Source organism: Meriones unguiculatus, chromosome 4 (genome assembly GCF_030254825.1).
Source record: "Meriones unguiculatus strain TT.TT164.6M chromosome 4, Bangor_MerUng_6.1, whole genome shotgun sequence".
Classification (NCBI taxonomy): domain Eukaryota; kingdom Metazoa; phylum Chordata; class Mammalia; order Rodentia; family Muridae; genus Meriones; species Meriones unguiculatus.
In genome coordinates this window covers 93,009,941-93,035,838 of record NC_083352.1, presented here as the reverse complement: position 1 = coordinate 93,035,838, position 25,898 = coordinate 93,009,941, and the positions used below count along the sequence as shown (strand labels likewise).

The 25,898-nt window shown below is 50.8% G+C and overlaps 1 protein-coding gene across 3 annotated transcripts in view; it reads left to right on the top strand.

Moving 5' to 3' along the window:
* The window catches only part of Spring1 (SREBF pathway regulator in golgi 1), a 32,120-nt gene extending 7,832 nt beyond the window's left edge, over window positions 1-24,288 (top strand). The window contains exons 2-5 of one of the 3 annotated variants that reach the window (XM_060382526.1): window positions 2,359-2,515; window positions 5,524-5,675; window positions 5,935-6,048; window positions 24,081-24,288. In XM_060382526.1, coding sequence (XP_060238509.1) covers window positions 2,359-2,515; window positions 5,524-5,675; window positions 5,935-6,048; window positions 24,081-24,140 — 483 coding nt within the window. In that variant the 3' untranslated portion in view covers window positions 24,141-24,288. The other 2 variants (XM_021642637.2, XM_060382525.1) reach the window with 2 other exon arrangements.
* Window positions 24,289-25,898: the final 1,610 nt, after the last annotated feature.

Below are 25,898 nucleotides of genomic sequence, written 5' to 3'. Positions count from 1 at the left end.
GGCAGGGCACATGAAAGCCACCTGGAAGAGACTGCTTTACATTGAGCACCTTGAAGGAGGGGGATCCAGTCGTGATGGGCTTGTGGTAGGAGAGAGGTCACCTGTCTAAGTGCTGCTGATGCTACGTCAGATGGTTCGTCAAACCCTGGAGAGGTTGTATGGCACGGTCTAGCACCTGCTACTGCCAGCGATTGACAGGACTTCCTCAGAGCGCCACACTGAACTGCACTGTGCTGAGAGCAAGCCGGGGCTGTTGCTGGTCTGTGGGGGCTGCGCTTCCTTAATGATGGCACATCAGCATGATGGATTATTATCCATCCATGAAGATGTGATTGTCCAGATAATGTGGGTCCTTGGAAATGCTTTCCTATCCAGTTAGTGTGGAGAACAGCCAACAGTGGCGCCAGTATAAACTTGGTCAGAGGTCAGAGGTGAATATTCGAAAAACAAACCTGCTTTTATTGGGATTTCTGAGTTTCATGTTGATAAGCACTGTTTTTTAAGTAAACCTTTTCTTCCGGTGTGTGTGTGGGGGAGGGAGGGGAGTGGCGATAGCTTAACAGGAAGCAAAGATGGCACAGTTTCTCCAGGTCAGTTAATTCCTCCCGATGTTAACAATCAGCAGATTTTCGTATAAAATGAAAAATAAGATTATTCCAAGAATGATTAAGGACAGTTTTTAAACAACTTTTTACATTGTAATTTTTGTGTGTGCATGTGTGTCTCTGTGTGTGGCGATGTGCACATGAATTCAGGTACCCACAGAGGTCATAGGATCCTGGAGCCAGAGTTGTAAATGGTTGTGAGCCACCCAACGCTAGTTTTAGGAGCCAATCTGGGGTCCTCTGAAGAGCAGCCAGTGCTTTGAACTGATGAGTCCTCTCTCCAGCCATAGATAGATAGATAGATAGATAGATAGATAGATAGATAGATAGATATTTTGTATACCTGAATACCCAGGGTCATGTAAACACCTTTGGAGCACAGAAGAGTCCCAAGTGGACGAAGCTTAGGCAGAGCCAATCTGGAGGAACGGTGTCGTGAGAACTTTGGTGTGATGGTGTGATGATACTGCATGACTGTGCTGGCATTTAGTTCGGTATTTCTGTGTTGTTTTTCCCCTGCCATTGAAACAGAGCTGCGGGAGAGCTCAGCATGTGGTTTCCGTAGGGTGGCACTCACTAAAGAGTTTCCTAGAGCAAGGTGTGCGCTTCCCCACAGTAATGACAACGTTCCGGTCTGGTTTTCTGAACTGTCTGTGTTGCCATCAGATATGCGGGGACCTCCTTGATTACAGAGCAACACTGGTGATGCTTAAAAATGTAAGCCATCAAGATAGCAGGCTTGGTGATGCCTGCCGTCAAGATAGAAGCTGTGGTCCACACCAGAGTTCTATAATCCCAGGTCCTGGCAGGCTGCCACCAGAGGACCCAGAGGCCAGTCCGGGCTGCCGAGGGAGATGCTGCCTTAAAACCTCCAAAACCAACAGGTCGTGGCACCTCATACCTATAATCCCAGTATTTGGGAGGCCAAGGCAGGAGGATTGCTGTGAGTTCCAGGGAAGCCTGGCTACAGGATGAGAAGCTATGTCTTAAAACACAAAACAAGCCAATGGAGAGGTTCTCTTATTAAGTTTTTTGTTGTCCATTCATGGCTAAAAGCTCCCAGAGGTGGCTATCTTGTGCTTGGCTAGCTCGGCTGTTTCCTCCTAGTTTAATGCTGTGGCTCCTGTCTAAGCAAGGATTCAGGCTCTCACCCCCAGGGCCACTCCTCCCCTGCCTTGGCTAGGCAAAGGGCTGTGAATGGCATCCAAAAGCAGTTGTAAGGATGACTGCCCTGTGCTTTTCCAAACAAAAGACCTTTGCAAGTTGTCAGGCTTCTGTCTTGCCCCTAGAGTCATCCCCCTGATTCAGTTTTTCTACAGTGAATACAACTTGTCACTTCTGTAGCTGAGGCCCGGTGGTGTAGAGGTGACAGGTGACAGTCTGAGATGATCAGAATAACATAGTCTCCTCCTGGTTGTGAAAGTATTCGGCCTTTGTGTTCTGTTCCGTGGTGTGTGTATTTTTTAGTATTTAAAAACTTAACTTGCTGGCAGAGAGAAAAGTCGTGTTCCCCCCTCCCACCGAATTTCATAGACTCTTGTCCGCTTCTGAGGCCCTGCATATCAACACAGCAATTGGGGAGCACAGCGTTAACTTGACACATTTTCCTGATGGCTTGTTTTGTGGCTTTGCCGAGGCCAGGCCTGTGCCAGAAGGTAGGGGTAAGGTAGGGAGGTGGGGATGTTGATTCCTTTAGGGCGAGTGCAGAAAAAGCACCTCAAACCTTCCTCTCCCCCTGTGGCCTCATTTGCAGGAAGAGAGGGCAGTAAGAGATCGGAATCTCCTCCAAGTTCAAGACCGTGAACAGCCCATCCCGTGGAAGGTGCAGTTTAACCTGGGCAACAGCAGCCGACCCAGCAACCAGTGCCGGAACTCCGTTCAAGGGAAACACCTCATCACTGACGAGCTGGGTACACCTCCTTCCTCTGCGCTCCAGGCTCTGAGTCTCTGGGTTTGCTCTCCCCCCTCACAATGCTTTCTCCCTTCTTGCTCATGCCTGTCTTCCATACCTCCTCCCTATTCCAGGTTCCATGCAACATCTGGGAAGCTGGCTGAGAACTCCTAGCAGTTCCCTCTGCCTACGGCTCCAGCCCTGGCCTCAGTCCCAAGCCACTCCTACCAGGCACAGACACAGGGTTCCTCATCTGTGTGTGTGTGCACGCACATGCGTGTGCATGTGTGTGTGTATCCGTGTGTATGTGCGTACACCAGGTCCTGTATGTGGCGGTGAGAGCACGACTTGTAGGAGTCGGTTCTCTCCTTTCACACGTGGATCCCAGGGATTGGACTCAGATTGTCAGGCTTGTTGGGGAGCACCTTTATGGCCTAGCCACCTTGCTGGCCTATGAAATCCTTTTATAAAAAAATGAAATTGAGCACAGGACTGAAGATACTGTTAGCTGACAGGCTGACCAGGCCCTGGCTTGGAGTCCAGGGCTTGTGTCTACAGACTTTGAAAACAGGAAGTTTCAGTATCTGATGGCAGCTTGTCAGTTCCCTTTATTGTAGCTACAAATGGTTAATTTAGGTCAAACAAAGACTCACAGATTCCTTTAAAAAAAAAATCAAATACTCAGCTTCTCAATCGATAAAAATCCCACAGGGGCCTTAACAAATATGGGAAAAGTGGTTTAATAAAGAAAACTTGCACCTGTTAATGCTGTTTAGCAACGAGATGCTGCCATGCCACTAGGGTAACGGCATTGTTAAGCAAGACAGCCAATTAGAGTCGCAAACTTCTCAAAAGCTGGAAGTTAATTTCCCAGGCAAGACCAACACATTTGCTGGCCCTGGTCTCCCAGGACTTGGGGAGAACAACATCGCAGAGCTGAGAAGCACCACAGGGTTTCCCATGTACCCCTGGCTGTCCTGGAACTCGCTCTGCAGACCAGGTTGGCCTTGAACTCACAGATCCACCTGCCTCTGCCTCCCGGGTGCTGGGATTGAAGGTGGGTGCCACCACTACCCAGTCTAGGGTGCCCCAGTTTTATGCACAGCTCTTGTGTTTTTTTAATTATCAACAAAAAGAAGGGGTTGGAGAAATGGGTGAGCCAAGAGCAATGGGTGCTTTTACAGGAGGACTTGGTTGCGATTCTCAGCATCCAGCAAAGGCAGCTCACTAACTGCCTGTAAGTTCAGCTCCCAGAGATCCAAGGCCCTGCTCTGGCTTCTGCGGGACTCTGCACTCCCATGTACACACACATATCTGTTGAAAGGGTAAAAAGGTAACTTTTGTGTGGTGTATGATACACAGTGAGAGGCCTACGTGAGTTTTTTCTCCCCAGAAGTTAGACCCAGTCACTGACTGGTGAACACCAGAGTTCAAGGCCAAGAGCTGGGAGTTGGCAGTGGAAAGAAAGGGGCCTGAAGTGTTAATTTACAGCTTTCCAAAGGAAAGGACAGGTGTGCCAACAGGTGGCATTTGGGGTGCGTGGTATTGTCCGTCTTCTTGATAACAGAGACTTGCCGTGTTGTTTATCATCCCGGGTAGAATCCTGGGGAATGTGCTGGCTCTCTGGGAATTCCATTTAGCATCCTTGTCAACAGCGTGGGTGGGGGCAGCTGGGAAGGAAGCATTTACTAGGACATCAGAATGTGTATCTCTTCACTCGGGAGACACAGAAGCAGAAACAAAACAGGAGCTGCCAGCTCCCAGGTGGCAGGGAATGGTTCTCTCCCGGTCTCCCAAGTATTGAGTGAGGGCCCTCTAGTGTCCCTATTGTCAGTGTTCAGCCTGCTGCTGCCTGCTCTTGTTTTCCAGAGCAGCTCTGAAAACAAGTTCTCCTCCACCAGCCTCATTCTCTGAGGACAGAGCCGGGCACTGAGGCGGGCTGGCTGGGAACAGCCGCTGCACGCCTGCGCACCCCCACAGACACCTGCAGGCCCCCACGCACACCCACGGGCCCCTGTACACACACCCGAGGGACCACACACTTAACCTGAGGGTCCACACACACGCACGCACACACAGACCTGCGGGCTCCTGTGAATACCTGCCCCCCCCACACACACACACACTCCTAAGGGTATACACACACACAATGGTCCTAGCACATACCTGAGGGTCCACTCAAATACCTAAGGGTCCCTGCATACACCTGAGAGCCCCCCCCCCCACATATCCAAGAGCCCCTGGCACACCTGAGGGCCTGACTGGCCACTGGGAGCATGTCTGGGGTTGGGCGGTGGCCCTCATGGACTTAGACCTAGAGTCTTCTGACCTGCTCCCCAAAGGGTGCAGGAGCTGTGCCCAGAGGCCCTGAGCAGTAAAGCAGTCCCAGTGAGAAGGCCTAGTTGACACTGGATGTGCTTCTGCGCCATGGTGTTTCTCAGCTGTGGGGCAAATTGGGTTTTTCTCTTGCTTGAGGGTTTGCGAACTCCATTCCTAAAACAACGTAGAAGGTGGTTGTGTACAGCCAGGTTTGGGTACAAACACTGGCAGCAGAGTTAACGAAGGTGGACTATGGCTTCCTATTTTAACAGCCCCTTCAAATTTCCACAACAGCAACAAGCATGTAAAGCACATCAGAAGCTGTGTGCTTGCCTTTTAAATCCACAGAGCGCTCGCTTTTTTTGTGAATGGGTGCCTTGCTGTTTCCTGTTTTGACTTTTTTTTTTTTTTTTAAAGAGGCCCAGGTAAAAGATTGCTTGCCTGTGTTAACACCTCTACCATATGAGTGTTGGCATGGTGATGAGCTCACTGAAAGTGGCTGAGCGTGATGACAATGTGGAGCAATGACTGAGTAGTCCGACTTCCCATCTTCCTCCGCCCAGGCGAAGCCAACCCTTGTGTCCACTTCTAGTCCTGGTGCTGAGGGTGCCCCGGCAGCTGTCCCCCTTCTTCCCGGGCATTTGGTTCTTCACCCCCAGAGGGTGGCCAGGTTGCTAGCTTCCGCTGAGCTTTGTGTCTGGTTTTCAGGCTATGTCTGCGAGAGGAAGGACCTGCTGGCGAATGGCTGCTGCGATGTCAGTGTCCCCAGCACAAAGCAGTACTGCTGTGATGGATGTCTGGCCAACGGCTGCTGTGGAGCCTATGAGCACTGCGTTTCCTGCTGTCTGCAGCCCAGCAAGGTACAGGCTCCAGCTGCCTCTCCCTTGTCTCCTGTGCCCTTTGGGGGGAGGCTAGGCACCTCCTGCGGTGCTCTGTGGGTGCAGAGGCCTCTCCCAAGAGAGGAGCTGGGCCCTGACTCACTTTGCAGAGAGGACCATGCTATTGCTTACAGGTATCTGGTGAATGAGAAACTCGGCTCCCTCTTACCCTCCCTCTGACCTCCCCGTGGGCCAGCTTGGCCAGCAGTTCCTACCAGTACTGAATACCTTGTTTCCATAGCAACTTCTACTGGAGCGCTTCCTCAACCGGGCAGCTATGGCCTTCCAGAACCTCTTCATGGCAGTTGAAGACCACTTCGAACTATGTTTGGCTAAATGCAGAACCTCGTCCCAGGTCAGAAGTGCTGCTGGGGAGAAAGGAGGGAGTCAGAGCTGGAGAACTCTAGCCAGTCATTCCGTGCAGAGCCAGGGTGGAAAGGGCCTTCATTGACACTGTGTTCTGCTGTTATTGGGGGTTGAAATATAAAGATCCAGCACCAGTCATTGAGAGAAGGCTGTCACTTGTTCTGGGGTACAGCTGTGGTTTGCTTCAGCATCCAAAGGGATAGGAGGTAGGTTTGGAGCACATGGATAAACTGCCTACCCTGGAGCTCTCTGCTCTCCTGGCATGCACCTGCCGGCCACGGTGTGTCCTGGAGGGCCTCTGCCCCCACCTTCATTAATTTTCCCTTTTACATTTATCCTGGGCTCAGGGATACCGATACAAGTCAAGACAAGTTATAAGGGTCAGTTCTCTCCCTACACCACGTGGGTCCTGAGGATGAAGCTCAGGTCCCCTGCCTTGGCGGCAAGCGCCTTTCCATGCTACGCCATGTTGCCTGCCTAAGTTCCCCACCTTTGTGGCTGGACCACATGTGTCTGTTACACAAGCACACTCCTCTGCGATAACCGGCTCATGTCTGTGTCCGGCACACTGTAAACTTTGGGTTTGTGTTTGCTAATCCCTTTTTTCATCTCTGGTTTACCTGAGAAGATCCTGGGTCGGGATAGAGGGAGCTCTGAGCATGTGCAGTCCCACTGGTCTTGATGAGAGCTTCCCAGGTGAAGTGTGAGGAAGTGTGACGGAAGACTCACACATGAAGGGAAGTATGAGGAGACTGAGCTGATGCCCTCGCTCTTCCCGGCTGCTAACGCTGGAAAAGGGGAACTGGTACAGTAGCTTCCTCTAGCTGACACAGCCGGAAGTTATCTCCGGCACATTGAGACAGTTCTCAATGGCCACTTGGTTCTTGTGCCCAGAGTCCGGGCTGCAAGTCTGTTAAGCAGAATTGATATGGTGCATAGCTTCAGTTAGAGGCTAATTAATGAGCTCTAGACCAGCCAAAAACGCAAATTGCTGGTATGGCAAGAAGTTGCTGGAAAATCCACCATCGGGGTTCGGGGGAGGGGATTGTCTGGGCTAACTTCACTTGCTGTGCCCAGCCAGAGGGGCTCTTCGTGAAGGTGCCTGGCTTACACACGGGAACTCAGTCTCCTTCGTCCCTTGTCAGGGCTCCTCACCAGGGACTGGGTCTCTCTGACCACAGGGTCAGGTGACAATCCCACTAGGTCACCGTCTGTTTCAGGTTTGTTTTGTCTGTGTTCTCTCCCTGTTTATTATTGTGCCTGTGTGAGGGCATGCCGCCACACGCATGTGGAGGTCAGAGGACCGTTTGCACAGTTCACTTCTCCTTCTCCCATGTGGGTCCCGGAGATAAAGCTGAGGTCCTCCGGCTTGGAAGCCAGTGCTGTGTCGCCTGCCCTTGTTTTGTTGTTTGAGTGGGGATCTCAGGTAGCCAGGTTGCGCACTGTGCTGCTGAGAAGATCTCAAATGTGCACCACTGCACCCAGTTTTATGAGGCGCCGGGGGTCAAACCCAAGGCTTCATGACTAAGCAAGCACTCTGCCAGCTGCGCCGTATCCCTAGGCCGTATTTTGGATGGATTGAAAAGTAGCCTCAGAACGCCCAGCTCGCAGCCAGGTTTTTTAAATGCTCCGTCGTCGACAAAAGAAGAAAGGACTCGGTGATGTCCTGTTTCCATGGCACTCAGCACAATGAATCTTACTCCATTCTAGAAAGTTCCTCGAAATCCCTAGGCACCCTGGAGGTGGAGTGGGCGGGAGTGTGTGGCTGTCACTGCAGCTGACCCTTCCTAACGTGCTCCTGTCTCCCTTCACCGACAGAGCGTGCAGCACGAGAACACATACCGTGACCCCATAGCCAAGTACTGCTACGGAGAGAGCCCACCTGAACTCTTCCCCGAGTGAGGCCTGACGGACACACACAGAACCAGTGTGGTCCACGTGAGATCGGGAAGGAGAAAGCCACACAGGGATCCTTGGCTTTGACCGTGTCTTGTGGCATCGGGGGTCTCAGGCTCCCTCACCGCCAGCTGGAGCGGATGGACAGAGCTGTTCTGTAGAGGAGGCTGGACGAGGCCCTGGGACCACTGGGACCGCTGGTCAGGGGCCGGTGCTTGCTTCTGTTTGATCCTTCGTTGTAGTTATTTATTGACTTTCCAGAGAGTGGATGGTGCAGTGTTTTCACAGCACACCTTTGCCTGTCCAGCTGAATGCACTCGAGGAGGCCACAGTTGCCCTGGTTCCTGAGTGCCACTAGTGACGTCTCTCCTGCACCAGATGGGTTTGCCTGCAGGGGTGAGGGTGTAGGGACTTATTTTTGGTTCTGTTTTAACCTTTGACCAGCAGTCCTCGTATCCATATGCCAACATTCAGGGGTGCATAGGCCCTCAAGGAGGTGCTGGTCCCCCCTGAGTCTTCACAGAGTTGCCTGGGTGTTCTCATATACCTGAAATGATGGTCAGAAGCCTGAACCTCTGCCTGACTATCCCAGTAGAGTTTGCCATCGCCGTGTCATGTTGAAACTCCTCAGCCTTGAGGTGGGGGATCCTGTCCCTTGTCTGTCGCAGAAGCCAGTGGGGGACAGACGAATGTGTGCATTCGCAGCATCATTCATTCTTTTCTTCTCTCCGCTCCTGGCTGTGTGTCAGAGGCAAACACTTGTTCTCCCTGTAGTGCATAAGGAAAAAAACTCCAAGTTCTTACTCCAGCCTAGTGGGAGATGTATGTGGTTGCCATGGCTAAGAGAGCATCCCAGAAGCAGGTCCACGTCCAGTGCTTACAGGGGTGGGCAGCTGTCACCAGTAACTGACATGGAGGTTTAAGCCTAAGGTCAAGACACACACCCCCGCCCCCCCCCCCCAATGCTCCCATTTTGTTTTCAGGCCACCAGGCCGCCCATTAACAAACACTTCTCCCCAGACCCCTTGCCACCCCTTAGGGTAGGACATGATGTTTTGTGATTTTGGACCAGGTTGGCCTGGGACCGGCCATGAGTCTCAAGATTTCCTGTCAGCGGCCTCCTGGAGACTTGACTCCCAGCTGTGTGCGCCTGTCCTTCAGCTCCCTCCTGCTTCCTCCTCCTGAATTGTCTTCTGTCATCTCTACAGGAGGGAGGACAGACTGCCGGGCAGTTGTCTTCTCGTTTTGTCTTGCCGTGTTGGGATCCAACCCAGGACGTGGTGTGTGATTAGCAAACTTTCTGCTGCTGAGCCGTGGCCCTGGCCAGGGAATCAACTTTTAGTGTTAGATTCTGTGCTGTTTGCTCTGGACTTTTTCAGTATGTTGATTCAAGCTTCATGAAATCTGGCACATATTGGAATGTTCTGGCATGTTCTGGCATACTCATTCTTTCTGGTAACTTTTTTTGTTTGTTTTTTTTTTGTCATTTTTTAGGACAGGGTTTCCATAGCCCAGGCTGGCCTCCAACTCGGTATATGTTTGACAGCAGCCTTGAACTTCTGACTCTGCTGTCTGCACCTGCCAGCTGCTGGGATTATAGGCACATGCCAGCTTTTGATACTAGTCTAGACTTGGTCGGCATTGATGATGATTGGTCTCTGCCCTGAGTCACTGTGTGTGTCTCCGTTTGTGTGACACACATTCGATGTGGACGGCCTGGCGTGTTGCCGACGCTCCCTGACCTGGCACTGGGAAGGCACGTCGCGTGCACTCTGTGAGTGTGTACAGTCTGCGCCACTGCGGTCCAGAGTGCGGTTTGCTGGAGTTCCACTAGGTAGATGAGGAGATAGCAAGAGGCCCTCCCGAGTTCCAGCCACGACTGAACGATCAAACCCACACAAGAACTTCATCTCGAGTCCTGCCCCATTGTCCTCCTGTGCAGAATCGCCTCCACACCCTCTGCCCTAAGAATGGGTGGCCTTCAGTTATCCCAGACGGGAGAGCAGCAGCGTCTGCATCCACTCAGTCTGTAACACAAACGTCACTTTCCATTGGCCGTGGCTGCGGAATGTGGGGTTTGTACTTTAATCAGTTAGGGGTGTGTGTGTGTTTGTGTTTGTGTTTGTCACTGGCCAGTGGAGAACCCTGCCTCACCTTCCTTGCAGAGCTGGTTTTCAGCTCCCTTGATGGGGTTCCTAGAATCAGAGGCTATAGTGCAAGAGTTTGTTTGTTTTTGTTTTTTGGACCCAACACTAACGATAAAATAATAGCCCAAAAGTCACCCAGTCTAGAGATAAGCACCAGCTATTTTCCTCTCCCTCTGTGACTTTCCAGTTAAGATAAAAACAGAAACCACGCACCTAGGGTGTGCTTCCCCCTGGAAAACACTGCCAGTGGGTTTGTTATCTGCAGGCCTGTGTGACAGCCTTCATGGCCTCAGTGTGACACTGTTAGTGACCTGTTGGTCTGGCTTCTTCCGTGGGGGTGGTTGGCTGCTACAGAGCATGTGTTGGTGTCCGCTGTTACACGCGCTTGTTCACCTCAGCTCCTGCAGCCACTTCTCCACCGCGGGACGTGCCTGTCAGTCCATTCCAGTGAGCCACATGTCAATCAGGTCCTAAGCTGCTTCCTAAGAGTTCAGTGTTCCAGTCTGTATTTATTTTAAAGATCATAGTCCTGTGTGTGTCAGCTTGTATTGGACGTTGAGTCTGGGTTATAAAGAGGATCTTTTTTTTAACTTCAAATATTCAAGGTGAAGGGGAAGTTGCCTCGGTGCTTAAGAGTGCTTACTGCTCTTCCAGAGGACCTGGCTTCAGTTCCCAGCATCCATGTTGGGAGGCTCACAACTGATGGGATTTGTGACCTCTTCTGGCCTCCACAGGCACCCAAACATGCGACATACATTCACACAGATACCACACATACTTGCAAATAAGATAGTAAAAATAAATCTCTTTTTAAAATTACGTTTTGTTATCGTGGGGGACACATGGGAACCATGGTTTAGGTCAGAGGACAACTTTTGGGAGTTGGTTCTCTTTTGCACCATTGTGGATTCTGGCATGGAACTCAGGTCTGTCCTGGAGGCAGTGCCCATGGAGTCAACTTGCTGGTCCTAAGTGTGTATCTGTGAGTTAAATGATAATGTACACGTGTGCTATTAGTTGTGTGTAATAACTCACACTGAGCCAAACCCCACTCTGTGTCTTGATTGGCCATGTATTTTCTTCCCATTTTTTACTACAGAGCATTTTGAAATGAATGAAGCCTGAAATAATTATATATCTCTCTTGCTCTCCTTTCCTCTCTTCCCCTCATGTCTTTTGCCTTTGAGTCAGGGTCTCTCTATATCCCAGGCTAGCCTCAAACTCTCCATCATCTACCCTTCGACTCCTGGGGTTTTAAACCTCAGCCTCTTCTTGATTAACTGTCCCTCATGTGACACTCAGGCAATTAACTCACATTCACAAACCCATCTCTCTAATAGAGTTCGGGCAATGCTTTGTAACACAGGGCCAGTCCCTTCTCCAATCCCTGGCCCTCAAGGGACATTTGGCAGTGTCTGGAGATACTATCCGAAGCTGGACTAGGAAAGGCACCACTTGTCCCTAATGGGCTGGGCGTCTGCAGTTGCTGCTCCCTGGTCCACGGTGCCGAGGGCAGTCAGGCCACGCATATTGGCAGTGCCGAGGTAACAGCCCAGCTCCAAGTCACGGCCGTGCCCTAGGCTGAACAGACTGCCAGCACTAAGCACCGACTTCATTATCTCCCCGCCCCAGAGAAATCCCGTGCTCAAGTGCTGATTAAATTACGCTGTGATCCCCACAGGACATGCCAGCATAACAGCACATTCCTGCCTCAAGGCACCGTGCACGCACGGTGTCCTTAGTGAGCTCACCGTCCACCCGGTGGACAGTTGTCTGCAGAATGAGCTGGAAGTCTGTGAGCTGTCGGTGGAGTGGGGGTAGGGTGAGAGCGGAGCTGTCCCTGCAGGCTCCTGGGGGTTCATTCTGTTTAAGAAGGCATAGTGTGAATGCAAGATAAGAACGAACTGAGCCTAAAGAAAACCTAGCTACCAGGACAATTTTCTTCCCAGTTTTTTAAGGACGTCTCTTGCCAATGTGTCACCTTCCAGGCAAGGTTCTTTCTGCGCGTTTTTAGACACAGTTTGTCGTGGTGTAAGTGCAGCTGTGGGTACCAGCGTTGCCACTTTCTCACAGTTGCATGTCTGCAGCATCCCTTGTCCAGTCCATTTTCAAAGATGTGAATGGTAGAAGGTGGTTTGGTTCACCACCAGTGGTTACGTCTATGCCACCAACTCTTGACTCCCAGCTGAACCCCAGCAGCCATCTAAGCAGGCCTAGGCCATTCCCTGTGAGAGTTCAGGACTAAGAAACACAAGCCACAGCCTTTAAGATAAAGAAACAGGTCTAGCAGAATGTGGGGGCTGTAATCCCAACATTGGGGAGGCTGAGGCAGGAGGATTGTGCACTTGAGCTCAACCTGGGCTCCACAAAATGAGACCTTGGCTCTGAACAATAACCAACAACAAATCAACTCGCCAGTTAAAACAGGAAGAGCAGCTGTTCAGATGTTTCAGTGCGCATGTGGTTGCAGCTATCAAGACTGTACATTTCTCTGAACCCATAGGGCCAAAGGGATTAAACAGCAGAACTAGAGACCGGCTGTTCTGTGCGGTCCAGAGTGTAAGCCTGTGGTCAGAGCACGCCCAGATGACCTGGAGCCGTGTGTCATGGACAACTCTGGTTCTAGACCACTGGCCATGCTTGTTCTAAGAAGATAGGAGCGTGTGTGTGTGTGTGTGTGTGTGTGTGTGTGTGTGTGTATGTGTGAGCACCACACACGTGTTTGTCCTGCCCTGTGTGAATGGAACACAGAGGTTTAGTTGCTGGCACTCAGAAGGCTGGGCAGGAGAAATCCAAGTCCAAGGATAGCTTGGGCTTCATGTTGAAACGTGCTGAAACACACACACACAGTTGTTGTTTTGTTTTTTGTTTTTTGTTTTTTTTTTTTCACACAGTTGTTTTTTTAAGGTTTAATAAAATATTTTCTTTCTTAGGTGTTGGTGGTTTGGATGACAAATGTGATGATCTGTGTTTTGCTCTAGGCACGTGTCATGCATTGGCCGTGTGTGAGTGTGTGTATATGTGTGTGTGTGTTTGTGCAGTTGTGTACTGTGTGAGAGTAGAGCAGTGGAATGAAGTCTGTGGCCAGCATCCTGACCCACCTCACAAGAGCCTGGGCATTCATGAACTTGGGTAAAATTGACTTTCTGGCTTTGGTTTCTCATTCTCATTGCCAACCAGAGTGGAAGCTAACACATTTATGGATTCCACATCCTGGCTCTGACGAGCTAAACATGGCCAGAACCTTATCTCTTCATTGCTCTGTGTATACTGTATTTTGCACAGAGGAGGTGGACACTAGACACAGGGACCCCAGTTGACCTCAAAGCAACCCCTCTCCGAGGCATCCTGAAGACAGATCAAACCTGGACTAAAGTTTTCTTCAACTTCCTTCTCTGATTTTCTTGGGTACCATGTGCTTGTCATGTGTGCTGCCCTGCGCCTATAGAAACAGCCTTCGAACTCCTGTGTAAGTGTAAGCAAAGCTACCTTTTGGTTGGGATGCCCAGAGCTGTGTGTGCGCAGACTCTTTTCACTCAGCACTGAGATACTCCGTGGCCTTGAGCGGAGATGCCCAGAGCATGTTGTATTTCCTAAGCAGGGCTTCCCTGGGAAGGGCTGCTTCTCATGTCTCTTATAAAGAGGAAATCCTAAAAACAAGCCTTCAAAATGAAATTGGGCCCTTTAGGTTCCTAGTCCCCAAAGGGTAGCATTTGCGTCTAAATGTGTATTTTATGTGTGTGTATAAATAAAAATAGAGTCACACTGCCATGTTGCTGGCAGACTGACTTTACCCATTCACTGCTGACTCCTCCCAGACCTTCCACTCAGATGGTCCAGCCCGGAGAAGTGAGAGGCTACAGCCCTTTGTAACGGCCGTCCTGTTGGCTCTGCATTCGTCACCCTTTCTCCTCATCTGATTTTACCCAGCGGGGAAAGAAGTATTTTTGTATTTCACAGATAAATTTCAGGCATTCTCCAAAGCCAGAGCTGAGCGTGTGGAGCATCTCTGCGGAGTAGGCACAATTGTCCAGGGAATGTTAAGAGAGATGTCAGGCACTCCAGAGCTCTTGGGCATGTTGGTTCGTGGGGGGGGGGGGGGGAGAAATCACTAAAAGCAGACATAAAAGAATGAGAAGTGGGATGGGTGTGATGGCTCATCAGTTAGGAGGACCTGCTGCTCTTCCAGAGGACCTGGATTCGATTCACAGCTCCCACGTAATGGCTCATAAGGATCTGTAACAGCACTGGCAGCCGATGCCCTCTCCTGTCTTCCGTGAACCAGGAATGCACAAACACAAAACACCATACAAATTAAATAGATCTTTAAAAGGATGGAAATAAAAAAGGCCCGGGGAAGGCTCCATGGATCATGATCTTCCAGAATGGGAAGCATGGGGAAAGAGGACCCATGCTTGGGACAGCCCATATCCTACCCCCATCCACATTGTGGTTTTTTGTTTTTGTATTTTAAGGCTTGGGGACTCCAGCGTGTGAAGGTGTCCCTTAAGTGTCCTTCAGCATTCCCTAGCAGCCTCTGTGTGATGCTGTGCTGTCTCCAGTAAGCACTCGCAGCTCCGCCCTCCCCCATGCTGAACACACGTTTTACTGGAGGGCGTGGATCCGGACAGCCCTCCAGGTCAAGCTCGTTGGGCTCCCTCCACAGCATCCAAACCTGCCTGCAGTCTGTGCTTAGCGCTAGCCCAAGACAAATAGTCTCAAGGCAGCTCACCAGTTGGCTCGGTTGATTTATTTGACACAAATAAGCTCGCTGACCTGATTTAGCATTGTGGGGGACCACAGAGTGAGTCAGGCATGACCTTAAGGGCCTTTTCTTTTGGCTGCAGCCGATACAGCTGAGCTGAGCGCTTGCTTGGTGGCTGGTGGCTTGCATGCTGACAGTTGCTGACTGTGCCACTTGGTGGCACCAGCTGCATGGGTTTTCCATTCCCAGTGTGTGCCTGGTATTGATTGCGACTCAGGATACCCCCAAAACAATGACTGTGGGTAGAGAGCCATCTGGTGGGACAGCAAACCAGGACTCATTCCCGGACCTGGCATTTTTAGGGCCCAGGATCCTCAGGGAAAAAGAAGAAAACAGGTCTGCTGCTGGCAACGAGCTTCTTACTGTCCCTTGCCACCCCCTTCTCAGCCTCTTTTCTCCCCAGGACAAAACATGGGTGGATCTTCCTAGCCATCCTTAGGTGACAAAGAGCAATATGAGGGGACTGCTCACGTACCCCTCCTCTGCAGCACTCTCTCCTTTTGGTCCTCGGAGGAGGGAGAGGACCAGTGCTCTGCTTCTTCTTGGCTCAAGGTCACACACACACCATCTGCCTGATGGGAATTCCGAATCCAGTGTGTCTCCAGACGTCTGTGGAGAGCATGTTGTGATCACACCCTGTGTGATATGTTGCTAAAAAGGCTGCCTATGCACTCCCATCCACAGTCCTGAGCTCAGTGGGTCTTCTCATCTGTTTTGTGGACACAAATGCATGGTGGGGGGAAGGGCGCTGGAGGGGAGGGGGATCACACTGTATTTCTGGCTTCTGCCAAGGTGGTGCCATCCACTGTGAAGAGAGCTTCCTGTGTGGCATGCTGTTGTGACAGTGCTAGCTAACGGATGCTCAGTCTTCGGAAGTGCTGCCTTCCAGGCTGATCTCCAGATTCAAAGAAATCAGTCTCCTTAAGTTTCCCTGGATTTGCTGTGTCTCTGCATATCTTGCCTGTCCTGTGTGCTCTTCTGTGAAGGGTGTAAACAGAGTGGCATCTGGGGTCCTTCTCCCTTGGTATTCTAAGATTACGGGTGGCTCATGGGACCTGGAAAGGATTGACCTAAGCCAGCCAGGTTTGAACTAGAGGGAGACTTTGACACCCCCCTCCCCTGCGGCATTCAGTAATGTCTGGAGGCATTTTCTTATGTCTTTATATGTATATGTGGACATGTGTGTAGCATGGAGTTATTGTGGAGGTCAGAGGACAACTTGCAGTAGTTTGTGGTCTTCTGCTGTGTGGGTCCCAGGGATTGAACTCATTTCCTCAGGCTTGGCTTCGAACACCTTTACCTGCTGAACCATCCTGTCAGCTCTGAAAATGATTTTTGATTGCCAAAGGGTCCCACACCACTGCCCAGCATTTCCCAGGGCTCAGGCCAGCCCCCACACAAGAACTTAGATCCAACATCAGAAGTACTGAGGCCAGAAGCCCAGGGACTCCTCTGGGACTCTGTGTGAATGTGTCCTCAATACTTGCTCAGGAGCTCCTCTGTGGTTGGATATTTGGATCTCTTTTTCTTTTGGTGTCTATGAATCACGTTGCTTTGAGATTTGTGTGTGGTTTCATGTGGTCTTCAGTTTTCCTGGGAATCCTTAACTGTGCAGTTGCTGGATCCAATTCAGTCACTCCATGTTTCTCTTTTGGGGGACTCTCCAGGCTTCCAAAGTCATTCTATCCCGTCGCTCCCTGTAACTCAGGCTGGCCTCAAAATTGCTATGTGTCTGGGGCTGGATTTGAATTCCTGATTCTTTTGTCTTCAGCTCCCAGATGGTGGGATTACAGGCATGCACCACTGTGGTCATTACTTTCCTGTTGCCCTTGGTTCCAGGGGGATAAGAGTTGTCCATCTTGGCAGTGACTCCTGACAGGCACGGTGGCAGGAACAGAAGCTGAGGGCTCATCTCACAGAGCAGAGGGAGCAAACTGGAAGTGGAGAGAGGCTTTTAGTCTCAAATCCTGCCCTGTTGATGCAGTCTTCCTCCTGCAAGACTGCCTCATCTAACCCTCCCCCCAAACAACACCAACTGGGGATTCGGTGTTCAAACACTGGAACCTACGGGGGACATTCTCACACCAACCTCCCCTCCCCAGATGTCTTCATTTTTGAGTTGAGTGCCTCATACGTTTATATAGATTTGCATATATTTTCTATGGGCCTGAAGGGCCTTCCCTTTACATTTCTATGGCTACCCCTTTACATTCTTTAAAACAGTGTTTTTGGAAGCGCAGGGATTCAGTGTGGATGTTCGGTCTCTATATTTCCTTGTCTTGCATGTTGTGTACCATATTGAGTGCCAAGTGATTTTAATGAATGAGTGACAATATTTTTTTTTTCAGCAGCCAGGCAGCCCTAAGGAAGAAGCTACTTGACTACAATTTGCATGAGATTCTTGACTCTAAATACTCACCCCCCGGCACACACGGCATTCTGGGGACTGCCTCAGAGGGTGGACCTCAAGCCTGTTGTGGGTGGCATTGGATTCCTGTAGCATCTTTGACAGCTTCGGGTTCTGTGTGCTGCTTTTCCTCTCTCACAGATTCATCTAGCTGTCCTGGAGCCTTGCAAAGCAACTGACAAAGGATGCATCCTTCGTCCCTTCATCCCACAGCTTGCCACCAATGCACCCTCATAGAGCAGCAAAAGGATTTGGAACTTAGTAAAACCCAGCTGTCCTGTAAAGCCAGTGCTTTGTTCCACTTTATGCTTGAGAGTAATGAGCCAGAAGCAGTCAGGTGCTCAGAACTGAGTCGCTGGAAAACGGAGGTGAGACACATAGCCAGCCCACACACTTTCTTCCCTCCCAGCCTCTTAGTCCCCTGTACCATCGCTTTAAGTGTGCATATGGAGGGATTCAAATAAAGGCAACCCTCGCTCTTTCTCAGATTCTCTTTCCTACCTTCAATCTAATCATATCCTCAAGTCACATCTTCCTGGATTGGAAAGTCATGGTCAGACAGATGCAGACAGCTTAGCATTGACTCTAGTCCAGCAAGCTTTCTCTGTAAGGGGAAATGCATTCTCAGCTTTGTGAACATTGAAAATTATGAAAGTCAGTGTGCCAACAAATGAGTCTGGTTGTTTTACCAATAAAACTTTATTTACAAACACAAGGCAAGGGCCAGATTCAGCCTTCAACCCTAGCTTAGTGGACTGGTTTGATGGCCTCTGGTTTATTGGACCAGTTGCTGTGTTCAAGATCCTTCCATATTGTTCCAGTTATAGATTCCAAATGTGAGGGAAGCAGGAATCTTTTCTTAAATGCTCTTGAGCACATTTCTCAGAGCAACAAGGAACGGCCTTCAGAGGACCTTGACCAAATAGAAGCAACAGGAATTTGGATTTTTAACCCTGGAGCAGATGCTTAGAAATGAGGATCTCACTCTCTTCCCCACTCCCCCTCAGCGGAGGGCCAGGTATTTTAATTAGCTAATGTTGGCAAATTGCTTTTCAGAAAATGGTAAAATGTTTCATGTTCTAAGTGCCAAGAGCCCTAATTAGCTCTCCTTAAAGATACCACCTGGAAGTGTGGTATTGTATTACTTGAGGTCTAAGTCTGCAAGAATAACCTGCAGAGAAAAACCTAGCTCCTAAGCAAGCCGACCCCTATAAGTGTGTCTCTGTAATGACATCACTTTTATTTCCTTCCATGGCATGCGGTTCTCAGCACCTGCCGCGTTAAAGCCACGCTCTCTGAGGTGGTGGCTGGATCTGTGTGTATGAATACCTGATGGGGACAGGGCGGGAAACAAATTAACCCATCCATTTGTTGTCATAGACACTGCCCCTTGGATCTGCAGCCTGTATGCAGGAGGCCGGGCTCCAGTGTGTCAAGGTTGGCGGGGGGTGGGGGAGGGAAGTAGGGGAGGGGGCTTGCAGTTGTTTTATCACCCTGCGGGGCCAAGTGCTCGCTGGCAGCCCGATCAGGTGGAGCTCTGCGCCAGCTCTGTTGCTCTTAACAGCTGGGTAATGAATTGCCTCCTCAACACTCTTGTTTCTTATGTGGTTGTTGCGGAGACAGAAGCAGCTGATCTGTGTCACTGTCAGGAGCCAGTGAGACGCGGTTAATGTGGCTCTAAACCACGAGATGTGTCAGTGAGAATGCCTCAGCCAGCCGCCTGATGAAGTACCCGCTAAATTAACTTAAGTGGCAGGACCAGGCCAGGTGGGAGAGGAGCCAGCAGGGGGCAGGACCCAGTTTAGGGTGGGATTCTGGACCTGGCATTGGGCCTGATGGTCCTTAATGGCTGGTAGCATCCTGGACAGCCTGAGATAAGAGTCACCTCCCAACTCTAGATGCCCTCACCACCTCTCATCCCCATCTAGACAACAAATAAGGTCACATACTGCCCCATTGTCATCTGTGGGGTTTAACTGTCCCTGCTTGAGAGTCACGGGGTTAGGAGGAAGAGCAGGCTAGGAGTCCCCTTCTCAGGGACACACATGAGCAGCAGCCCCATAGAAAGAACTGCAGGCTCTCTGGACTTTCTGCCCCGGGTCATCTGTCCCAGAGGGAAGGTGGGAGCCCAGATGTTCCTTCTAGAACCAAGACACTTCCTTTCCCGGCTCCTACTCTCCCACCAGCACCCAACCCTTGACTAGGTAATGCCAGCAGCCTCTCAGGCTCTCCCAGGGATCCCCACAGACTGCTTCCCTCACCAGGGCCAGAGGGACCCTGGAGAGGTTTGCTGAGAGCCACTCACTGCTGTGCTGCACCCCCAGGCTGTACTGTACCCCGTCCCCCATGATGTCCTTCCTTCCTTCCTTCCTTCCTTCCTTCCTTCCTTCCTTCCCTCCTTCCCTCCTTCCCTCCTTCCCTCCTTCCCTCCTTCCCTCCTTCCCTCCCTCCTCTTTCCCACATAGGGTCTCACCAGGCTGTCTGGCCTAGACCCCTCAAGCCCTAGGCTGACAGGTGTGCTCCTCTCTGCCTGCTGTCTTCAGGAAGACACAAGCTTTACCATGGCAGTGACCCACATTCAGGCCTGACTCTCTCCTGGGCGCAGACTGGAGCTCAGTGCATGGAGGTGGCCCAGTCGCTGTTGGATGTAGGAATTTGGTCGTCCTTCTGACAGCTAGTGGGGCACAATGGTTCGCTTTGGGGCAGGACTGGTCTGTGGAATGTGTTCACTGATCCTGCATCTAAATCTTCTAAGTCCTGTGCCTTACACAGAAGTCCTCGCCATCCTAGTCTGGAGGCACCAAGAAACCTGTGGTAATGGCGATAGGGCAGCTTTTGGACAGCTATAGCCTTTCCCTGTGGAAAGCTTGGGCAGAACCCAGGAAGCTGTGTGTGTGCATGCATGTGTGTGTATGAGTGAGTGTGTCTGTGTGCATGCATGTATGTGTGTGTATGTGTGCGCATGTATGTGCATGTATATGTGTGCATGAGTGTGTTTGTGTGTTTGTGTGTGTGCATGAGTGTGTATGTCTGTGTGTGTACATGTGTGTGAATGTGAGTTGTAGTGCTTCAAACTGAACCTAGGCAAGCACTTTACCGCTGAGCTATACCCCAGCAGAGAAACTGTTTTACTTACCCCAGTGCTTGGGGAACCCTGCAGACAATTCTTGGAGACACAGCAGACTCTGCCGGGAGTTAACGGTGGCTGTTGGTGAGGTCAGAAAACACAGCGGAGGAAGCTGTAGTGCTAGGAAAGGCTGGAGCCAGGGAACGACTTAGTCCATCTGAACTTCATTTAGCCGAAAGAGCAAGCTCAGAAACGCACGCATTTATGAACTTGGGAGAGGTGGGAACTGTGTGAAAGACCCTTAAAGGGTCACTGGGGACCCATCTTCAGCACTCCTTTCCCCCAGGGAGTCCAGCCAAGGGGAGGCATGTCCCACCTCAGGTCCCTCTGGTTCTCCCCTTTAGTAAACTACCTCCTTCCCTGTAATTAACACGAGTCTCTGTACAGTTCACTGCGAAGATGTACAAGAACCTGCAGTTGGAGAAGTGGTTCCTCGAGAGGACCAGAGTTCGATTCCCAGCACCCTGTTGTGAGGCTCACAACTGTCTGCAACTCCAGGGCCAGTGGATCTGATACCGCTAGCCTCTGTGGGTGCCTGCATGTATACCCACATGTATAAACACACACACGCACACACATGCACATGCCTACACCTGTGCACACACATATACATAATTAAAAATAACAAAGACAGATCTTCAAAACAAAGAACCTGGGATCTTCATTCTGCCCACTAGACTCACACCAATGGGAGTTGGGGGGGGTGTCACAAGGAGTTCGGGACCACGGAGCTTTCTGAGCACATTGCTGATTTTCTTGTGATAACACGTGGCCCCTAGAACCTGGACTGTGTGGGTAGCTTCCTCCCTTCCCCTCCCTCCTCTCTCCTAGGCTGGCCGAGGTCAGCCTAATGCAGGGTTGTAGCTGTGGTTTAGCTTACCTGTGCCCCTAACGCCCTGCCTGCGTGGACTCTGTGACCTCGACCGCTCGCTCCCTCCGCTGACACCTTTGGGTGCTGGCACCCTTCTGCACCATGCTTGCATGTCCATATCACTGCCAGAGAGAACTCTCTAAGGTGGGTAAGAGCCCTGAGAAAGTTCCACTGCGCTTCCTCCCCTGGCCATCTCTTTGAACTTGTGAGATGGGATGCTCCTCATCGATTGGGTTCAGATGAGGATGGAGTCACATGGATATCTTCCCTCCCGGCCTGGATGCTCTCAGCCGAGTGTTGTTCTCCAGGGGCTTGTCTCCAGAGCCTCTCTGTCCTGTTCCTGTCACTTCTTTCATGTCAGGTGGCCTGGGTTCCGAGACCCTCCCACCTCCCCCACCCCTACCCCACCTGGCTTCGCCCTCCCCTCCCAGCGTGCAGGCTTCATCACTGTGATTACAGCGTATTAGCTACAGTGATTGTTCCAAGCCTGGCATCTCATTACTGAAATAAAGTTACCATTAATGGGGGTCCCGCAGCTCCGCTCCGCTCACCTCTTCGAAAATGCCTTCCGATGATTAGTGTGGAGACACACATGCATATATTCATTTTGCAACTTGGCCCTCCTTCCATCAGCCTTTGCCTCTGGAGACCAAGACCAGGGGCCCTTTAGCTGCCAGTAGGTGGAGGGTGAGGTGCTAAAGCTGTTCTGAACCCACACACTACTGGGCAGCCAGTTCTAGCTAATTACCCTGCCCTTCAGGGAAAGGAAACCAACCCATTTCCTTTTGGGGAAAACTGACCCAGAGGACCAAACAAAGGGGTCTCCAAAAGTCATAAGCCCTAAGTCAGGTCCTGGCGGTGCCACATAGGAGCCATTGCAGGTTGGCACAGTGCATATGTCCTCCCTGATCTTCAGTTCCCGCCCAGGCCTGTCACTATGGCTTAATGCTGACCAGTGGCTTAAGTTTCTAGTCCAGACAAGGAACCAAGGATGGGGAAGAGCGAGTGCAGAGTGAAGGGTAGGACTAAGAATAGGGGAGTATCAAATGGGTCTGCAGGGTCCCTGTTGTCCCCTCCACGCACAGAGCTCCCTCTTCCACTCCAGCACATACTGAGATATGAAATCTACCTGCTTGGTGCTGGTTTCCGACCATTGACTGCGATTAGCCCTTAAACCAGACATGGAGGTGTGTGCCTGTAATCCCATCGTTTGTGAGGTGATGGCAGGAGGATCAGAAGTTCAAGGTCAGCTTTGGCTACCTTGAGTGGGTTCGAGGCTGCCTAGAACTATAGGAGACCCTGTCTCAAAACGAAAACAAAAACCGACCCAGAACTGCTCACTGCTGCCACCTTCCCCCCCATGCCCTGCTGCCACCTACTTCAGATCCGTACACCCACAAATGAGCCTTCCACCGGGACCCAGGAGCTGGCTTCCTGGGTCTGCTTAGGTAACCCGCACTGCACGTGCAGGGCAATTTCTCTAGGCTGATTTAGGGGGAGCCCATTGTGCCCCCATGAGCCCCACTGGCAGCAGGCAGGGGGACGTGGCAGAGGGAGACAGGGGACCCTAATGAGATTCCCAGGCACCGTCTCCACCCACATGTCAAGGAGACATTTCAAAAGGGGTTGACACCGAATCCTTACCAAGCTGTCTGCTAAAATGCAAGGTGCAGGCCCCCAGAGAATCCGGAGCCTTCCGTGTGCCCGAGATAATCAGGCCGTGCCAGGGCCCGCTAAGCAGCTGTTCCCACCGAGAGGGACAATGGCCTGGCCCCACCCCTCGCGGAGCTGCCCTGTCTTCCTCGCTGCCAATTCTTTGATCACTTTTCACTGAGGACGTGGAGGGTGTGTTACAAAGTGCTTTGGGCTGTCTGCCAACAGGCAGAGGTGTCAGAGCGCGGGTGAGAGACAGCGTTTGCTGGATGCCTCTTAGAAAATAATTATATTTGAATTTTAAAAGCAATCTTCATATATGTAAGTAGTGTCATTTATATGGAAAACTATGCCAGTCGCTCTACCCTTTTAATATTTGATGGCACTCCACTCCTCTTCATAGTTGAGATAAGGGACCGGTGGCTTCTCACGGGGTTTCTGAGAGTCCTAGGCTAGGGAAAAAGCCACTGGAGACCTAGAATGGGCTTCTTCCTCATTCCGTCTGAGTCCCTCTGCGTGCTCCCTGCGAACACATGCTTTGCTTACACTGACTGGAGAGCATTTGTGGGGTTAAGGTGGGAGTGAGCATTGGAGAATAAATCGGGGAGAGGAGAAAATAGAGGATGCAGGGCCATGAGGGGCTGGTGATGAGCAAACTACAGGGCATACATTTCCAAAAACACCACAATGAAACCTATTACTTTACATGGTAATTAAAAACTTAACTAGAAAAAAAAATAAAAAGAAAATTTGTTTGCTGTTGTCATAGTGATCTAATTTACCTAAGTTTTAAAAACTGTGGTGGGATATGCACAGTTTTGTTGTCTTAGCCGTTTGGGGGGCGGGGGGTGTAGCGTGTTGCCTCACTGTGGCACGGCCAACACTGCCAACCCTCCAGTACCTTCATACCGCACACGGAACAGGACACCTGCCCTGCACTAACTCCAGGCTCCTCTCTTCTGCCTGGCCACCACCTTCCTCTTTCTCTCCCTTTGATCTGAAGGTAGTAGGTTTCTGGGTTCTGGGAACCCATGGTATTCTGTGATGATCTCTTTCCATTAGTACAATGTCCCCGGGGCCCACCCATCTTATAGAAGGGTCAGAATTTCATTCCTTCAAACAGATTTAAATGTTTGTTTTTTTTTTTTTTTTCAGCAGAGCCTAATATGTCCAGGGCTGGCCTCAAATTCATCGTGGAGGCGAACGTGTCCTTGAAGTCGTGATGCGCCTCGTGTTGAGATTACAGGCCTGGGCCACCAGGCCTGGCTTCTGTGGTGCTGGGGAATGAACACATTCGACAAAGCACTCTGCCAGCTGGACTGCTTCATCAGCACCCCCATTTTCTTCCCTTTTAAAAAAATATTGGCTGTGTAGTCTTCCACTGTGTGGATCCTGTTGTGCTCTCGTCGGTCTGTTCATGAACAGTGGGGTGTCTAGCCACCTTGAGTATGACCAGTTGCTGGCTGGCTGGGCACTCAAGTATGGATATCTAACTTAGTTCTGCCCAGGGCCATCAGATGATTGAGAAAAGAAAGCCTGGAGAGAGAAAGAACTCATTACAAATTGGGGAAACTGAGGCTCAGTTTCAGATTCATTAGGAAAGACTGTGGGAAGAGGGTGAAGTGCCTGTTCCACCCATATTAAAAAAAAAAAAAATCAGGGCATGGCATTGTTAATCCCAGTGCTGGAGGGCTGAGGTGTGTGTGTGTGTGTGTGTGTGTGTGTGTGTGTCTGTGTTGCAGAGGGATGGACACACGCTCAGTCACACAGACATTCTGGAATGGTGTGGAAATGAGCTAGCTCCCCACTCCCACACAGGGAATCACAGAGCCGGCTCTTGCTAAATGTGTTAGACTATCCCCCGCTGTCACGCTACCCTGCGTGACCCAGTTCCTCAGGGAAGTGGAGGCAGCCGCCCACAAAACATCTAAGACATAGCAGTGGGACATCTCACAGAGGAGACAATGCTGTCCTGGAAAACAGGGACAAAGGCCCCCGAGTCACCAGGCTGAGGCCGGCAGGGGGCTGTGTCTTCAGGGTGAGCTGAATCTTTTTGAGGCTCCTCTTCTGCAGAGATGCATCCCCCTACACAAGACCAGTCTATCACTCCTCTCTGCTTCCTCTCCTATATGGGTCTCCTAGCCCAGAGATGGGAGCCCAGCAGGGGGCCCTCTGCCTGAAGGGTAAAAATGCTCATCCTAAAAGTTCGCAGTACCTCAGCTCTGTGACCACCAGCCAGCTTGGCCCTCCTTCCTTCGGCATGCGAGAAAAGCCCGCTGTCTGGTTGAGTGAGCGGCGCTATAAATCACAGTGTCACCACTTAGCCCGCCAGAGTGATTTAATTAATCTGTTGTGCTGTCCCCCGAGCACTGCTCCACCTGACTGCTAATCAACCTCCATCAGCAGGAGGAAAATGCAGACCCCCTTTCTCTGAACTGCATGAGACGAAGGAGGAGAGGCCAGGGGAGGGGGGTGACCTGCAAGGTGGGGTTGTGGGGGTGCTCCAACTGTCACAGGGCCGAAGTCTCTGCTGTCTATAGCCTAACTCCTTATATACGGGCCTTCCTGTCTTCGATGAGTTGCAGGAGAGGGCCACCTTTTTAGTAATATTAATATTAATATAGAAATCATCTATTGTCCGCCTCTATTTATCAGGAATAATATCTTGCCTTGAGATCTTTGACAGCTTGCATATTGCAAAAACCTGAGGGAGGCCTGTCCTTTGATCAAGCCTATGCCTGTGCACACACACCCTTCATTGATAACTAGTTACAAGTGTGAGTATAGGCACCACTCAGGCAGAGGATTTTGACAGACGGCCACCCCAATTTCTGTCACAGGCAAGCCTAATACATGTGACATCCTGTAATGTGAAGAGGCAGGACTTGTTAACATCTTAGCATTTTACATGTGACGTGAGCTATTGCTAGGAATGCTCCAAATTCAGGGTCCCAGAAGCCTGAAGAACCTTAG